Source organism: Ixodes scapularis, unplaced genomic scaffold (genome assembly GCF_016920785.2).
Source record: "Ixodes scapularis isolate PalLabHiFi unplaced genomic scaffold, ASM1692078v2 PGA_scaffold9__187_contigs__length_104089568, whole genome shotgun sequence".
Classification (NCBI taxonomy): Eukaryota; Metazoa; Arthropoda; class Arachnida; order Ixodida; family Ixodidae; genus Ixodes; species Ixodes scapularis.
Genome location: NW_024609884.1, coordinates 81,560,064 through 81,575,668, shown reverse-complemented (window position 1 = coordinate 81,575,668; position 15,605 = coordinate 81,560,064). Strand labels below are relative to the sequence as shown.

At 47.2% G+C, this 15,605-nt stretch overlaps 1 protein-coding gene across 1 annotated transcript in view; it reads left to right on the top strand.

Annotated features, from left to right (window-relative positions):
* LOC8034325 (phosphatidylinositol phosphatase PTPRQ-like) overlaps positions 1-15,605 on the top strand; it is a 190,946-nt gene that overhangs the window by 56,137 nt on the left and 119,204 nt on the right. The window contains exon 4 of the mRNA XM_042287453.1: positions 9,650-9,955. Within this exon, the coding sequence (XP_042143387.1) occupies positions 9,650-9,955 (306 nt within the window). The remainder of the gene's footprint in view (positions 1-9,649; positions 9,956-15,605) is intronic.

The following is a 15,605-nucleotide window of genomic DNA, read 5'->3' as shown; positions in this document are numbered from 1 at the left end:
CTAAAATAAGTTTATTAATGTTTTTACTGCGTAATTACGCAAAGCGATTGTCGAAATGGTCAAAGCTACGGTCGTAAACGTTCAGACGTTTGTTGAAATTAGAACAGCCAAGAGAAAAGCTCACATTACTGCTAGTTAAATAAAATAACATCACACTGAACATAATTATACCCTTAAGGATGTAAATGGCGTGTCCTATAACTAACACCCTCATTGATGTATCAAAACGCCCTAAATAAAGGGCGTTATTGCTAACACCACTAAATAAAGGCGTTATTCCGAACACTTTTAAATTAAGGTGTTATTCCACTGCACTCCTTCTTATTAGGGTGTTATGACTGCAGTACGCCCTCCGAATTGGTTGTACCACCGCTAGAAAGGGTAGTAAAAAGAGGCGCAATAACCAACACCCATAAAATGGAGTGCAATAACGGAAAGCTACGTTCACGCGCACGTCATCAAGCTTTTCGAAGGTAAGAATAAAAGAAATAGTTCCCTTTTATGCTCGCAATTTCACAACGAGGACGCTTCTGAATCAGTGGCAGTCCATGCGAGTATACTGGGGCGAGAGGACAAGTAAGCCTTTGTAGGTGATGAACATTCCAACCAGATATCGTTTCATGACCCCTTTAAATTGTACAAGCGAAGGACCTAGTTAAATCTCCCACATTGCTTTCTATGCAGCAGTCATATTTTCTAGCAATTGTGACGTAAACAAACTCGACAGGCTTGCAAAGACGGAACGACCGGGAGTCGCTCAGGACGCAAGCGGCAGTTCATGTTTGTAAACAGTAAAATGATCTATTGAGACGGAAGCAAGATTATACTATCCGAAGCATGTTTGCAGAGTGCTTACGAATAAAACAGCGATCTCATGTAATCCGTGATAGATGCATAATCCGATTCGGGCAGCACAAAACAACGCAAACGTAATGTCGAGAATGAAGGCGGTTGCGCATATTCAACGGAAGTCTTGCGGTCGCCGATAAGCCGCTCTTTTTCGAAACGTGTCCAACAAGGACCAACTTCTAACAAACACAGCCCAATAATTCCATGGACTTCGACGAAGAAAAGGGCCATTACCGAGAGGTTGGCATGGAAGTATTCCGGCCGTTTACGACGAAAAACCACGGCCCCGACCGCAACGCACGAGAGGCTGGAGAAAACTGTACAGCTCTTTTCACAAACCGCGGAACTACGTGGCTTCCTACACATCACCATAATTTGGGAAACGGCGAAGACTATGACCCCAGTGAGCCCATTAAGCGTCAGAGCGAGTCACGTGGCAAATTTTGGTCCAAGCGTTTTTGTCCTACGGAGAGCGGTCACATATTTCGCTCCACCCCTTTGATTCGCTAGAAGCGGCCTTCGCACGCGCTCACAGTCACATAAAGACACAAAAGAAGGTGGGGAGGCTTATCAGAAGACGAGGTCAAAGGAGGATGGACAAATCAGCTAACCTCCTTCTGCTGCATTGTATAGGCCCGTGGAGCGCTGCGAAAAGGGACTCGTCAGGACTTGGTTTGGGTGATACAAACTCGAGCGTCTCAAAGGGCCGCTCACGTAGATGCGTGCATGCTCTGGTGCGGACAGCAAGATCACAAAGTAAATAGATAAAAAAATGTGCCATTCCTTTTTTTTTTTTTTTTTTTTTGAGGTTGGATGACCAGTGAAGCTGTTTACCACAAGACACAGACCCGCCCCGTGGAGCCGGAGGAAACTAGATACGTGAGACGTGACCGCCACCCGGCGCAAAGTAGACACGCGCGACGGGACCGCCACCTCGGGAGAGCGGAAAAAAAACAAAAACTAGGCATGCAAGCGCTTGGAACGACGACAAAGAGAGGGCGCTGCGAGCGTAGACATGGCCGACGCGGGTCGCACACCAGCAAATCTTTGAGAAACCTTTATTATCGAGATGAGAGTCTACTGATCTTGAAAATGAATCCGATTGATAACTAATCTACAGAATAGACCTATTGCTACATTGCCGAAGTATCAAGGATAATGCAGGGGATAGTGTTCCACGCGTCGCACGTGCGGGCGTCTGCCGCAGTAACTGTTCTAAAACAAAAGCCTATAACAAATGGCTTCTTGCACTCGCGTTCGTGAACGCTTTATTTTGGTTATTTACTTCGAACCTTTTATAGAGGAAAGGCGTGCGCGTGCTGCGTGTGCGGCGGTGCGAGCGTAGAGTTTTTAGTCACTGCACACGAAAAATAAACAGAACCCTAGCCATAAACAGCTTCGCTGTAAAATCGAAGCATGAAAACGACCGCTCTGATCATCATTGTTGATGCTTGGAACTTGAAAATAGTCGCTGCCAGACAGCTTAATGCTTTCCAAAATGCCCATGACGTTTTAGGGAATGAAGCGATCACATAGCAGGCGATAAAGGAAAATAGCGTTGAAACACATTTATTTTTCCGATCGGTTGAAGGCCGATCATGTCGGTGTCGCAGTTTTAAAAATATTGTCAGTTCAGCTTAATACCACGCTACAAAAGACACTTTTGGGTACTGCCGGTGCTGACTCGATTTTACAATAGAAATAGGAATTGCGCGAAGAACAAAACCGGACAGAAACATTTAATGCGGTGCCGTAAATCACGAACATAGCAGCAATCTCATCTTCCTCGGTTAGGGCCAGCAGCTTCTTCAGCGAATGAAGAACATTTTAATGAAATAAAGAGTGGGCAATACTCCCCCTGTCAAGTTTTCTAATCACAGTCACTGGATGATATCGTGCCGTGGTAATTTCCGTCCCTTCTAACGCACCAGCACATTGTGATTCTCTTTTCTTGTGCTGCCGCGCCACTACGTACGAAATTAAACAATCAAGAAAGTGGAGTGTTCCCCGTGTTTGGCTTGGTTTGCCGCGCCCTCAGCGCGGTATGACAGGGTGTTCTCCGAATTTCGGACAACAAATCGTCGAAGACGGTTGTCGAACAGCCAAAGCATGTTTCCCGACAGTTGCCGTTGCCTTATTGCGACACGGTTACGGAAAACATTTTTCCATCGTGTTGATGGACAGAGTTGTCACACTGTTTCCTCAATTTGATAGCGCCTTTGGAGCTACGGATCAGGCTGCTGTAGGCTTCCCCAAAAGTGGATTGTGCTGTAGAGACTATGCTAGTACGTGCTTCTGGCACAACCAACTGTAATCCTGACCTGCCCACACAATGGCTCCCTATGGAAGACGCTGTCGCCAATGAAGGGCGTCGCTTTGCCATTGGGGGCGCTCGGTAAAGGCTTCTCTGCGACCCAAACGCGGTTCACAGCCTGTCTAGCGCACGACCCGCACGGCGCGCGGCTAGTTATATGTGTTTCTCAGAAACACTTACCGTAGGGTGGCGCCAGCAGGCTGCAATTGCAGTAGCAGTAGCATGGTGGAGAGTGCATCGCTTTCATGTTTGCTTGGATCGAAAGAGCGCGATTCTCAGGCACGGAAGAGCAAGGTCGTTTTTTAGGCAGGATTGCTCTTGTGGCATCGTCGAAATCAGGTGCATTCTCGGATGAGCCATAAATATAGCCACTGTGCTGACAGCTGGCGCCACTGGTGACGAATCTGTCATGCGACCGCCGACTGACGACTCGATCGGGCGAGGCCTACCGAGAAGAGCAGGTCAGGACCAGATAAGGCAGTCGCGCCTTGCGGGCCTTCGATTGATATGCGGATACACTAGGAAACAAAAAAAGCCTTGATGCAGCGCGGCGAAGTCATGGCGAGACGAAACGCTTCGGCCACGGCCATGCACTGCAATGTGCGCGCTGGCGCATTCTTCTGTGGGCAGGTCAGGAGGTGGCCTCCTCTATAATGACAAAGCCTGGCAGATCACCATGAGACGCGGCCACCGAAAGTGAAAAGGTAGAGCGGCAGACAACCGATGAGAGGAGAGTCTAGGGTGCCTTCATGTGCGCTTTGCTTAGGGTGGAGACATCTGGCCATTTTGTCTCACACTTTTATTTTTACTTTTTGTTCAGAAGCGCGTGAAAGAACGTGTCCCTGCACGCGCTCGTGGCGCTGACTGTGCTCCGGCGACATTTTGTTTTCGTCGATTTCTTTGTATTTTACCCGTGAGCGCGTGCTGTCGGCATCGGGTACTACAAAGGGTGGCATCACCCTAAACAGAAGGACATTGAGGCACACTAGGAGAGTCATGTAACGGGCACCCCACTGCGGCGAGACGCCGAAACACACTTCTCCCGAGCGGTGGAATGTCCGCTCGTGCTCCTCACGTTCCTCGCGCGTCATTGCTGCTGCGAAAGTTGTGCGCTTACTACCGGCTTCCCCGAGGAATGCTCTGTGCTACCAGGTCCTCGCGCTCCACATCTGCGACCGGGCGCTCTATGGCTCCGTCGTCGAACTGCCAGGCTTTGTGAGTATAGAGGAGGCTATGGTCAGGATTACAGCATGTCATACTCCTGACATCGAGCATGCACCTGCCTCATAGCGAACGCTTATTCAGTCAAGCCCCTGCATGACCTGGAGTCTAAAGTCAAAGGTTTCTTGAATTGCAGTACGCTCTAATTGCTAAACACCTATGGAAACCCATTTTTGTGCCTCCTTATTAGCTGGATGTACTACCCTGAATAGATTGCATATTGATGGGTTCTTCAATTGTTGACGAAAGACGGTCAGATATTTTCTCCTTTTCTGTATATGAGATTTGGGTGGGAAAACATAAAATAAGACACATTTTATTTGATTTAAATCAGATTGCCATTGATTTAATTCAATGTATCTATAGAAAACTGTGATTTTTTACCACTAAATGTATTTTTCAACATGGTCGATTTGATTAATCAATTCATCCGATCACTAATAACCATGCGCCATAACTTAATACTGTAAATGAGACAAAGATTAATCAATGACCTTTCATTACTGTCATCTCCGCCATACTAGATGAAAAACAGCATGACTTGTTTGAGTTAGTACGAAAATATATTTGATTTTTCTGTTGGCTTCTGACTTGAATGCACATGGACATTAATTTTCTTCTAGTTTTCGCTTCTTTCATTTGCGTTCAGATTTTGTTGCAATATGGGACGCTACGTAGTGCGAACGAAGTAGAAGGTAGTAATCAAGTTCAACGCTCCAATTTGCTCAAAAGGGAACTTCTTTTGCTCGTGTTCAGCCTTATATAAATTTTTCTTGCATAATAATTATGTGGTTTACATAAAAAACGTATGCAACTGAAAAGCACAAAATTATAAATAAAAATATATACTTCGGAATTATTTTTGCGGGAAAGGTTTGTATAGATCATCATAGTAAAACTGGTCTCGCTGAAATCGCGATTTAGATCATATCGATATTTATTCTCCACCCTGCAAAAGCTTTCTTTAGTGCGGCAAACGTATCTAATGTCTTCGACGGTGCTTACCTGAGTCGACATGTCTCATCGTACTCAGCATGCTAAATACTGAAGAGAACGACCGGTAACCTAAGTCTGATGTTTGTGTACAGTTCCCGAGGGAACCCCGACGGCCCTGAACTACTCGAAAGGGACTGGTGACGAGTACGTGATCTTCTGGGGGCCCGTCCCCTGTGAACTTGCCAACGGCGTCGTGCGCCGCTACTACTTGAAACTGGACAGTGCCGACCCGTGGGAGAGCAGGCTGCTGAACCACACCACGGGGGACATGAGACTCGTCTTCAGCGACCTGCTGCCCTACACGCGCTACCGGGCCAAGGTGTTCGCAGAGAACGACGCGGGTCGCTCTCAAGTCGCTGCCGAGCTCAACTTCACCACGTCACCTGCCGGTGAGACATTTCCCACTGAATGACTGACAGCACGAATCACCGATACACATGTCGTTTGTTTAAATATGTCTATGGTAGCAACTGTCAAAGAAAAAAAACGGATGTGATGAAAAATGCGTGAACGTGACTAGTTATTGGCAACTTTATGAAAGCCGACATATGCTTAATTCTGGTGGCATTATTCGCCGTTAGCATAGTTCCTCATTGAACTCATTAATGCGTAAGCGTTAGTACCCACATAACAGGGAAAAGCTGACGGGGTCCGTCTGTGGACAAAACCATGGAAAGGGAAGTGCGCCGGGCAGAGAGGAGGAGAGTCGTGAAGGACAAAGGCGAGAGGGAGGCGACCTCACGGGGCGGAAGCCAGTGCGTGCGCGGATGCTGGGGCGAGTCTGACCTTGCAGGTGTGCGGAGCGCGTGTGGCTTGCTTTGTGCTACAAAATGGAGTGTAAACCAGTTTTGTGCAAAATACACAACAAAAGTATTGGAGCAAAAGTACTAAATACCCATTGGAAAATGTATTTAGAGTGGTATCTAAGTTCCTTTTACTACGAACTATCTTAAGTAAAGTACAATTACTTTGAAAACGGAATTGAATTACATTCAAAGGTACTAGGCGAGTATAGTTGCAAGCGAGTAATATAAGAATTCAAAAAATCAAAAGCGTGTTTTCTACTTGTGATGACTTCGCTGAAAATCACATTCTGCTTTGATATTTATGACTTTCAAGAAGCGATTTAGCTGCTGCAGTCGGTGTTTACTTTGATATATTTCGGTATATGTAACATAATGGGTACCGAAAGATTTTAGGAACAAGGGGGACTCACGAGTTGTAGGCACGGCAACTGGCGTGCTTCAGCTTGGCGGCAGGCTCAGCTCATGACGCATTGCGGAATAAGTTTGTAATATGTCTTGACGCGATTCGCCGGACTTGACACATAGTCCTGCATTGGATATCCCTAACAGCCGAACTAAAAGTTGATCAGGCAGCCAGACTTGATGATGAGTACGCGTGTGAATGACAAACGTAATCCCATCGGCTAGAGCAGGGGTCTTAAACACGCGGCTCGCGGGCCGCATGCAGCCCGCAGGCAACTGGCTACGAGTCCCGGTTCCCATGTTTTAGTGCTAGAAATCGCAAGCGCCATCGTGTTCTCATATCGCCGATACATATTTGCTCGAAAAGTTGCTCCGCTCTTTTAAGGTATTCACATAGTTTTTACCGATCCGTGCTCATCTGCCGATTGTTTTACTTTATCTTTTGCTTCCCAATTCCGCTACTAGGCTGCAAGCGCGAGCTCTTTGCTGAAGGATGCATCCGGCTGCGCGAACTCTCGACTAGCAGGAGCAACTGACGAAGATAAAGCTGCGAGCTCGGGATCCTTGCCTTAAAAAACATATCACCATTAAAATACAAGTATGGGTGTTCTAATAGAAATTGTCAGAAAAGCGAGAACTGTCAATTAACGGATTGTTTTTTAAAGACACGTGTAACTTGTTTAATTCCTGAGTGAATTGAACAACGGGAACGACAGTGAACTTGCTTTCTTGTTATATTAAAAACGGCGAGCACGTTGGCGGGACGGTGTCTTTTTAATTATTGTTATCACATCCGGTCAGGGCCCAAAGTAGTCATATGAACAAATCAAATCTAAAAATGCCACTTGCAAAGCTGAGATTACAAAAAGCTTTGAGCACGAGGTCACTTGTCTTTTAAATTTGGATGACGCTCCTAAGCGTGCAAGGTGGGAGAACGAAACACAGGAGAGGAAGCAGCAGCTTGCCAGGGCAAAACGCGGCCAGCCGAGCTATAGCGTGAGCGAAATGGATTGAAGGCACTTGAAACTGACCGCATAAATCGTTTTTTTTAACTTATCGCACTGAGATTTACTACACAGGTGCTCGAAGCTGGTGGATTCGTTAATTGAGAGCATGAATAAAATAAAAACTGGGTTTGTCGATGAAAAATGATTGCTAAGCCTTTTATCTCAAAATCATCATAAAATCGATGTGGGCTGTTTTGGCGTTTAGTACGCTTGAAAAAACTTGTGAAATAGAAAGAAAATAGAATTGGCTTACGTTATCTTCACTTCATTTGGCCCAAAGAAGTGCCAAGGCAACACATAATATGTCTTCTTAGTGCACATGCAAAGTATAAGGAAAACTTAGTTTTTGATTTACTCAGGTGAGCTAACCGTTTGCTTCGTCTGGACACGCCCGGCGGTACATCGAGCCGGTGAACGAGAATGAAGACAGTGGCGGCGAGCACGAATTACAGGGGGCGCTTCTCTAGATATGATCATCATCGTTTCTGAAGTGGCGGGTAGGACATACCAGGGTAGACTGCGCAGACCTGCCTTGCGTCTCTCGCCTCGTAAGCTCGCTTCGTGCGCTGTTTACACGTGGCAAAGCCTGTTTCACGTGTTGTGTTTATTTGGTGAAGTGATATTTGTAGTAGGACAGTTTACCAAAGCTTGAAAACATGGCACGCGTTGTAGTGCTAACAAACACTTTTGGCGCTGAGTTGTCGAAGCGCTGTGATGGGGGTCTGCTGTCCTCGTTGGCTGTTCTCTACCCCACTACAAAAATTTTGATAATGAAAATAGAATATCCAGCGCTTTACCCCACCACAACATCTCAAACGGTGAATAGGGTTATATTTTTATTATGATTCGAACAAAATAAAACTAAGGGAGGAATTTCTCGTCAAATTGAAAATGAAAGAGCTAAATTCTTGAACATTTCGCGTGTGTAGTAAACACTTCAGTAAAAGAGACTCCTTGTATCCTCTTGGGTACATTCTGTTCTGGGAGTGCCGGTCTCTTTTTAGTTCCAAGTTGATTCCTTTTTTTTTTATCTTGCAAACCAGTAAACAAAGATTTCCTTAAAATAACTTGCAGGAAGAAGCGGTGGTTGGCTTCCGGAGTCGTTGCAATTACATCCTTGCTTATTCATCCGGTCGACGCGAAACGTGCGAGGTCCCCCGCGATCGAGGTCTATTAAATCTAGTAAGTCGGTGGCACTTCAGCGTCCCGAGAAATGAGGTGTATACCTGCTAGGGATTACTCCAGTTTGTATGTTTAATTTTGCGGACCAAAAGAATTGTGCATGATGCGTGATGCACTTCTCAGCGAGCCATTATAAATCTGGAAACAATTCTTAGCATAAATTGGATAGAACAGATTAATGAATCGGCTGAACTTCCCGGGCCATGGCCGACAATTTAAGAAGTTATGAAAATGTCGGTTTTTCTTTCCAACAGATGTAGTGATGTGACAAACGTCTTTTCCAAGTTCGTCTGCTTCTCGCACCACCTCGTGCGCTTCTTTCCCGCCGACTTGAACCAATGCTGGCGCGAGCTTCGCTGCCTTGTCATCGTGCCTTATCTACGTGTTCTTTGTGTCGCCCTTTGATTGGCATGCCCCTCTTGGCGTTTCCGATGTGCCAAAGACGCAGATTAGAATACATGCTCGCCGTATAGAAGTTGAGCGGGATGATACGAGTCGAACGCTAGATGTAGAACTGCAGACTTGGTGGCATATAATGACGTTCCAGCAGCTTTCGGCCACTTCCTTGCGTTTTGAAGTGGCAGCGGTTTTTATTCACTGAGCCCCTGAAAGCTGCCTCCTGAAGAAGGGCAGAGAATATTAGGCGCTTTACAAACGCTCGACAGTCTGCGAGATTGGGACGGAAACACCTGAAACAGTATACCCTGCCATAATTCGAAACCATTTAAGGTTAGACGGCTGTGAGACACAGGCAAAAGCTACTTACCCTTGCTTAAAGCAGTCCAGTTCAAGTGAAACAGAGAATAATGAGAGCCAACAAACACACAAAAATTACCAGAGGGTTACTTCTGTGTATTTCTTTTTCCATGCAGCGCCCAGTGAAGTTCGGCAACTTCAGATGACAAGAAGCTTCGCACGGCAAACGAGCTTCACCTGGTTATCACCTGCAACGCCGAATGGTCTTATTCGTGATTACGAAGTGGTCTACAGACCACTGCGCCTGGTCCTCCCGTGCAGTGCGATCGAACAAACCGAGACCAAACTAATTGTGCCCATGTCGTCGCAGCGTGTCAACCTCGAAGAGCTACGCCCATACACCGTCTACATCATCTCTGTACATGCTGTGACCGTCAAACCGGGTCCAGAGTTCACGACCAACTTCACAACGGAACAAACCGGTAAGTGGTCGTGTCTTGAAATCACGGCTTCTGGAAGCCAGCTTATTCGCTTCTATCCGAACGCGTATCTTCTGAACCTTCATTCGATAGCTAATCAATGTTGCGATGCAGACGAGTTTCTTCATGATTACAAACCGGTGGCAGCGCGCAAAAATACACAGACGTAGCCCAAAATCCTGCTGTCAAATTTCGACCAAATAAGAGACCAGAAGTAATCCCCTATATACACAAGATCTACCATAATAGGAAAAGGTTGCGGGGCGCTACGATCTGCCTTCTGTCTTCTCACGCCAAGTAAGATGTCACCGTTATGCCCCAGAGTGTCTGATAGAGATGGGAGAGGCAACAAATGTGCGAGATATCTCGGGAATGAGTACTTGTAGTGCACAATCGGGATGGTCTATCAGATTGCGCTAAGCTGTGGACGAGTGTGTCAATGATCGAGCACGCGAACATAAACTTTCGGTGCGGTCTATCACTTGGGGGTTAACTTCTTTTACCTGCGTCAGATGCACCTCTCATCCGAACTTTGAAAGCATCACAATTTCGGGCAAAACAGCAAGGGAATTGTTGGAAGCCCACGAGATAGGGAAGGACGGTGTATTTACAGGATAAAGAAATAACTGCTTTGAACACGTGTTGACGCTATGATGGTGTGGTTGTTTACCTCGCTGTTTTCTTTTCAATAAACGTTCAGTTGAAGTTCGGTACTCGTCCTGTCTGAAGTCACTGGATCTGGAAAAGTAGCGCCATTGCCTTCCCACCTGCTATCCGGACACAAACAAATACAAACATACAGACCTACAGACGACAAAACCTCTCAAGGTGATTGGCTCATCGCTGTTGGTTTCCATGGTGATCGCCATTTCGGACCCGCTCAAAGCTTCGAAGCTTCAAAAGGGTCATTAAAACCAGTCGCACCAAGATCTCTATAGAGCATCATCGTACTGAAAGCGTTCCTCGGCCAATATGAGCGTCTTTGGCACTGTTCATGCAACAAACTTATCACTCACGCTTATTTACCCAGATCTCTTAAAATTATGTTGCTCTTCTTGCGTGTTTCAAGAAAATAAAATTATTTTTCAATGCCCCCAAGCACCGACGCCGTGTGTGATGCCGTACATCTTCCTACCGCCATCACACGCAACGTCGGTGCGTGGAGACATCGAAAAATAATTTTACCGTCGTTAAACACGCGAGAAGAGCAACATAATTGTAAGGGATCAGAGGAAATAAGCATGAGTGATAAGGTTATTGCATGCACAGTGCCAAAGACACTCATATTGGCCAAGGAACGCTTTCAATACGATGAAGCTCCATAGCGATCTTTGCGCGACTGGTGCTAATGACCTTTTCGAAGCTTCGAAGCTATGAAAAGATCCAAAATGGCGATCATCATGGCAACCGACAGCAATAAGCCAATCACCTTGACAGGATTTGTCTTATGTATGTTTGTATTTGTTTGTGTCCGGCTAGCAGGTAGGAAGGCAACGGCACTACTTTCTCAGATCCAGTGACTTTAGTCCTGTCCATCCCTCCCTTTGTGCGTGGATTTTTTGCGTGCTGCTGCCAGTTTGTATGCGATAGCTTCACGCTTTAGGCATGGTACCTTAAACTTTTGCCAAAATGGCGCAGAATGAGCACCGCCCGAAGCGGAGCCCCCACACTTCCAACGGTTGGTGCTGTCTGCTTCTTTAAGGCCCTCGCTTCGAAGAACAACGGCGGTGACAGCAAGACAACATGTTCATCAACATTTTTGCTAACTTTGTTCTCGGTCGCCCTGTTGCCCGATAAACCTGTCATATCGCGGGTACATCAGCAACACGGGCGACAGCAGCAGTGTTGCCTCGATAATGCAGCTTTTGGCAACGAAAACAGCAGCAACTTTTGTTGAACGACGCGTGTTACGGTTACCCCTATCGGTGGATAAGCGAATTTGTCCCACCAACACAACAGGTTGACAACACAGATAGCTTCGATTGCAGAATTTTTTTTATTAATAAAGTGCTTATTTAAGAGCTATTTAACAATAACTAAAGGGGCGTGCAGCTAAAGTAAGTTTATTAATCTTTTTATTGCGTAATTACGGAAAGCGATTGTCGAAATGGTCACAGCTATAAACGTTCAGGCGGTCGGTGAAATTAGAACTGCCGAGAGAGCAGCTCACATCACTGCTAGTGAAATAAAACGCCACCTAGTCACCCGTTAATAAAATTTAATAAAAATCATCCACGAAAGCGAGCAATTAAAAAATCGAAGCATGAAAACGACCGCTCTGATCATCATTGTTGATGTTTGGAACTTGAAAACAGTGGGAATGCGACAGAACAGCACACAACACAACAGCACGCGACAAAACAGCACGTGTCAAAACGGCACAGCGACAAGACAGCACGCGTGTAGCAACTTCGAGCGCGCTCTTCGCCTCTCTCCGCGCGAATAATTTCGAACCTACTTGACCCTATCATTTATTGTCGCTAGGTTATAAAGGATGAGGTCTTGCTACTACTACTGCTACATAACTTTGCTGATCTCTGAAAAGATTGGGTAGTTAGAGCTGATATCTTCGCATCTATGTTTGCCGCGTTGCCTGGTATTTTTTGTAGAACCAGCGAAAGAGGAAAAGTTGAAAAAAAAAACCATAGGTTCAAGTTATGAACCGTCTGGTTTGCGACGGTTCAGTGATGTTCCTTAGTACTCGTCGCTTCGTAATTACCACCTAGCGTAGACCGCCCCCCCCCCCCCCCTAAAAAAAAAAAGAAAAAAAAAAGGGAGGTGCGCCGATTACAGATGCATTGATAGAACTGGTAAAATAAGGTGACTTTAATGTCGAGCGTATTCAAGCTGTACCATGGGCACCGATTCTGAGGGGTTCATTCGCCGTGAGTAAAACCTCCCGTAAACACGCGGCTGGAGCTTGCCGGCGAAAAGTTGTTTTCAGTTAAAGGGCAACTCCGGCCAAAACTAGAAAGAAATTGCTGGTATCGCTGTAGTGACACAAAATACAACCCCGGCTAAAATATTACGTCCGGGGGACGCCGCATTTTTAACTAATGCCGATAATAAAAATGCGACCCTCCGCGAGCCGCTGCTCCTTAGCAGGCGGCCAGCGGGTTGCCGATCGCTAAAGCAACATTGGGCCGTGACGTCAACATCGTTCTCATTTTTTCCTCCGGCCCGGGCGTTGCGCGGAGTGCGCTTCTTTGAGCCACTACCAGCGGTACTTCGGCTTGTGATTGGCGTGTCTGTATCCCTTTTATCTGTAGCCCATGTAGCTTCGGTATATATCCTTTTGCTTATTTGCTTGTGAGGACCCCAAGACTCGTTTTAGCGAGCAACTCGGTGCGCCCAAGACTGCACAGCTGTTCCTTGAAAGATGCCAAGTATAACATATAGCGCTGTGGGCTGCTCAAACAACCCGCTGCGCAACCCGGAGGTGCTTTTTCACAAGTTTCCAACGGACCGGAAATTGGAGAAGGTGTGGGTGAACGCTGTTCGACGAGTGGACTTTGGACTTCGTCCTTTACGCGCCCGAGGAAAAAAAGAACGAAAAAAACAGACGTTTACAGCCCAGCACACGTGTGTTCGGGCGCCGCGGCCCGCGCCGGAGAGCCTCAATTGCTTCGTGTCTGGGACTGACCCGCAGCGCGAAAGCGAGAGGGCTCCCAGTGCAGTACGTTACTGGTAGCGCGGCGTAGAGCAACGCCGCTCCATCCACGGAGCCCGATGACAATTTAGACTAAGCGCCGAATACGGAAGACCGCACGCACGGCGACAGCCGCCGAGTACGGCACCAAACGATTTCACTCGTTTTCCAGTCGCTAGCTTTTGGGTGTACGCACTAACTCTTGCAACATATGCTGGATAAGTACCACATATACAAAATTAAAACAAAATCAGCTTACATCCTATCCTTAGACGGCTAACGCAACAGAGGTGGGTGCCGCTCGGCCTGCGTACTCGTTGAACGAGAACGATCCTGACGTCACGTTCACATAGCGGCTGATTTCCAGTGTTACCGGGGCCTTGAGCGGCTAGTTTCGGTATTGTTGGCCGCGCCCCAAACAGAACTTTGAGGCGTCGACATCTTTAAAAGTACGCACAATAACGAGAAAAAAATTACGCCTTGCAATTCAGGGACGCTGACTGTGCTAAAAACAGTCATAATCCCAAAATCGAAAGTATGGACCGGAGTTGCCCCTTTAAATTCACAGATTATTACCGACGAAGGAGGCCTCGATCGAGTGCAAACCAGTGAAGCAGAAACATGTCACAGCCTCAATGCGGTTGCTGTACACCATGGGCGGAGCACACCGATGCCGCACACGCAGTATCCTGTCCGCTGACAAGCGGCGTGTCGACACAAAACTCCAGACAGCTGCCGCCATCTATGAGTGGTAACAGTCGCTCACAGATGGCGGCCACCTTTCCAGCTTCTCCACTGTGGTTTTTACCAGAGTGGCAAGGCTGAATTTCTCTAGGCGTCGTCCTAGAAGTCGTCCTTGAGGTCGTCCTTGAGGTCGTCGACCGAGAGGTTGTCCTCGAAGTCATCCTAGAAGTCATCCTTGAGGTTGTCCTTGAGGTCGTCCTAGAAGTCATCCTTGAGGTAGTCCTCGAGGTCATCCTAGAAGTCGTCCTTGAGGTCGTCCGAGATGTTGTCCTCGAGGTCGTCCTGTAAGTCGCTCTGGAGGTCATCCTAGGCGTCGTCCTCGAAGTCGTCCTTGAGGTCGTTCTAGACGTCGTCCTCTAGGCGGGGTCCTTGGAATCGTCGAAGAGGTCGTCCTTGAGGTCGTCCCAGAAGCCGTCATCTAGACGTCGTAAAGATAACAGCGTCGCTGGTCCTCCATCTTCCCGTGAAGTGGAAGGGCTCTACATTTTTTTTCTTTTAAGAACTAATGACAGCATATTGCCGTGCGATTGATTCATTTATTGTAGACGACATCACCAGCAAACTTGCGCGCCAAAATTAGCAGAACTGCTCGAGAAATAGCCAGAATACACACCAGCGGGGGCTTCGGCACTGCCCAGAGAGCCTTCATGTGCGCATCGAGTAGAGGAAGTATTCACTGGCGGTCATAGCTGTGTGCGCGACTGCTGAGAGCGTGCTGATGGCGAGCTTCCACAGTTCTTTTGTAACGTGCATTCCGCACCCTCAAGATTGCCGGTCTTAGCAGCCTATTAATGTTGGCTCGTTCTGAGCATGCGCTCTAAACAGCACCCACAAATATGGCGCCCAGTGAATACTCCTTATACTCCCCACTCCGAACTTTCTCCCAAGAGAACGAATTCGACAAATTGGCCGTTGACGAGTCGGCTTTCGACGAATTGGCCTAGACCCTCCATTCCATTACAGTGCCTACTTTGAGACATGCATTTTTAGAGCGCAGCTCTTAGGCACCCGTTTCCGGCTTGAGCGGCGTCGCCGTCGCCGTTGGCGTCGCCGTCAGCGTAACCGCGCGGTGCATTTTAAGAAACGTCCCATAATGCACCGTGTCATACGTCCCATAATGCCGAAACATCACCACGGTGCATTATTGGACGTTTTTCATAATGCACCGCGCGGACGTTTTGACACGGTGCCGAAACATCACCACGGTGCATTATGGGACGTTTCCCATAATGCACCGCGCGGATGTTTCGGCACGGTGCC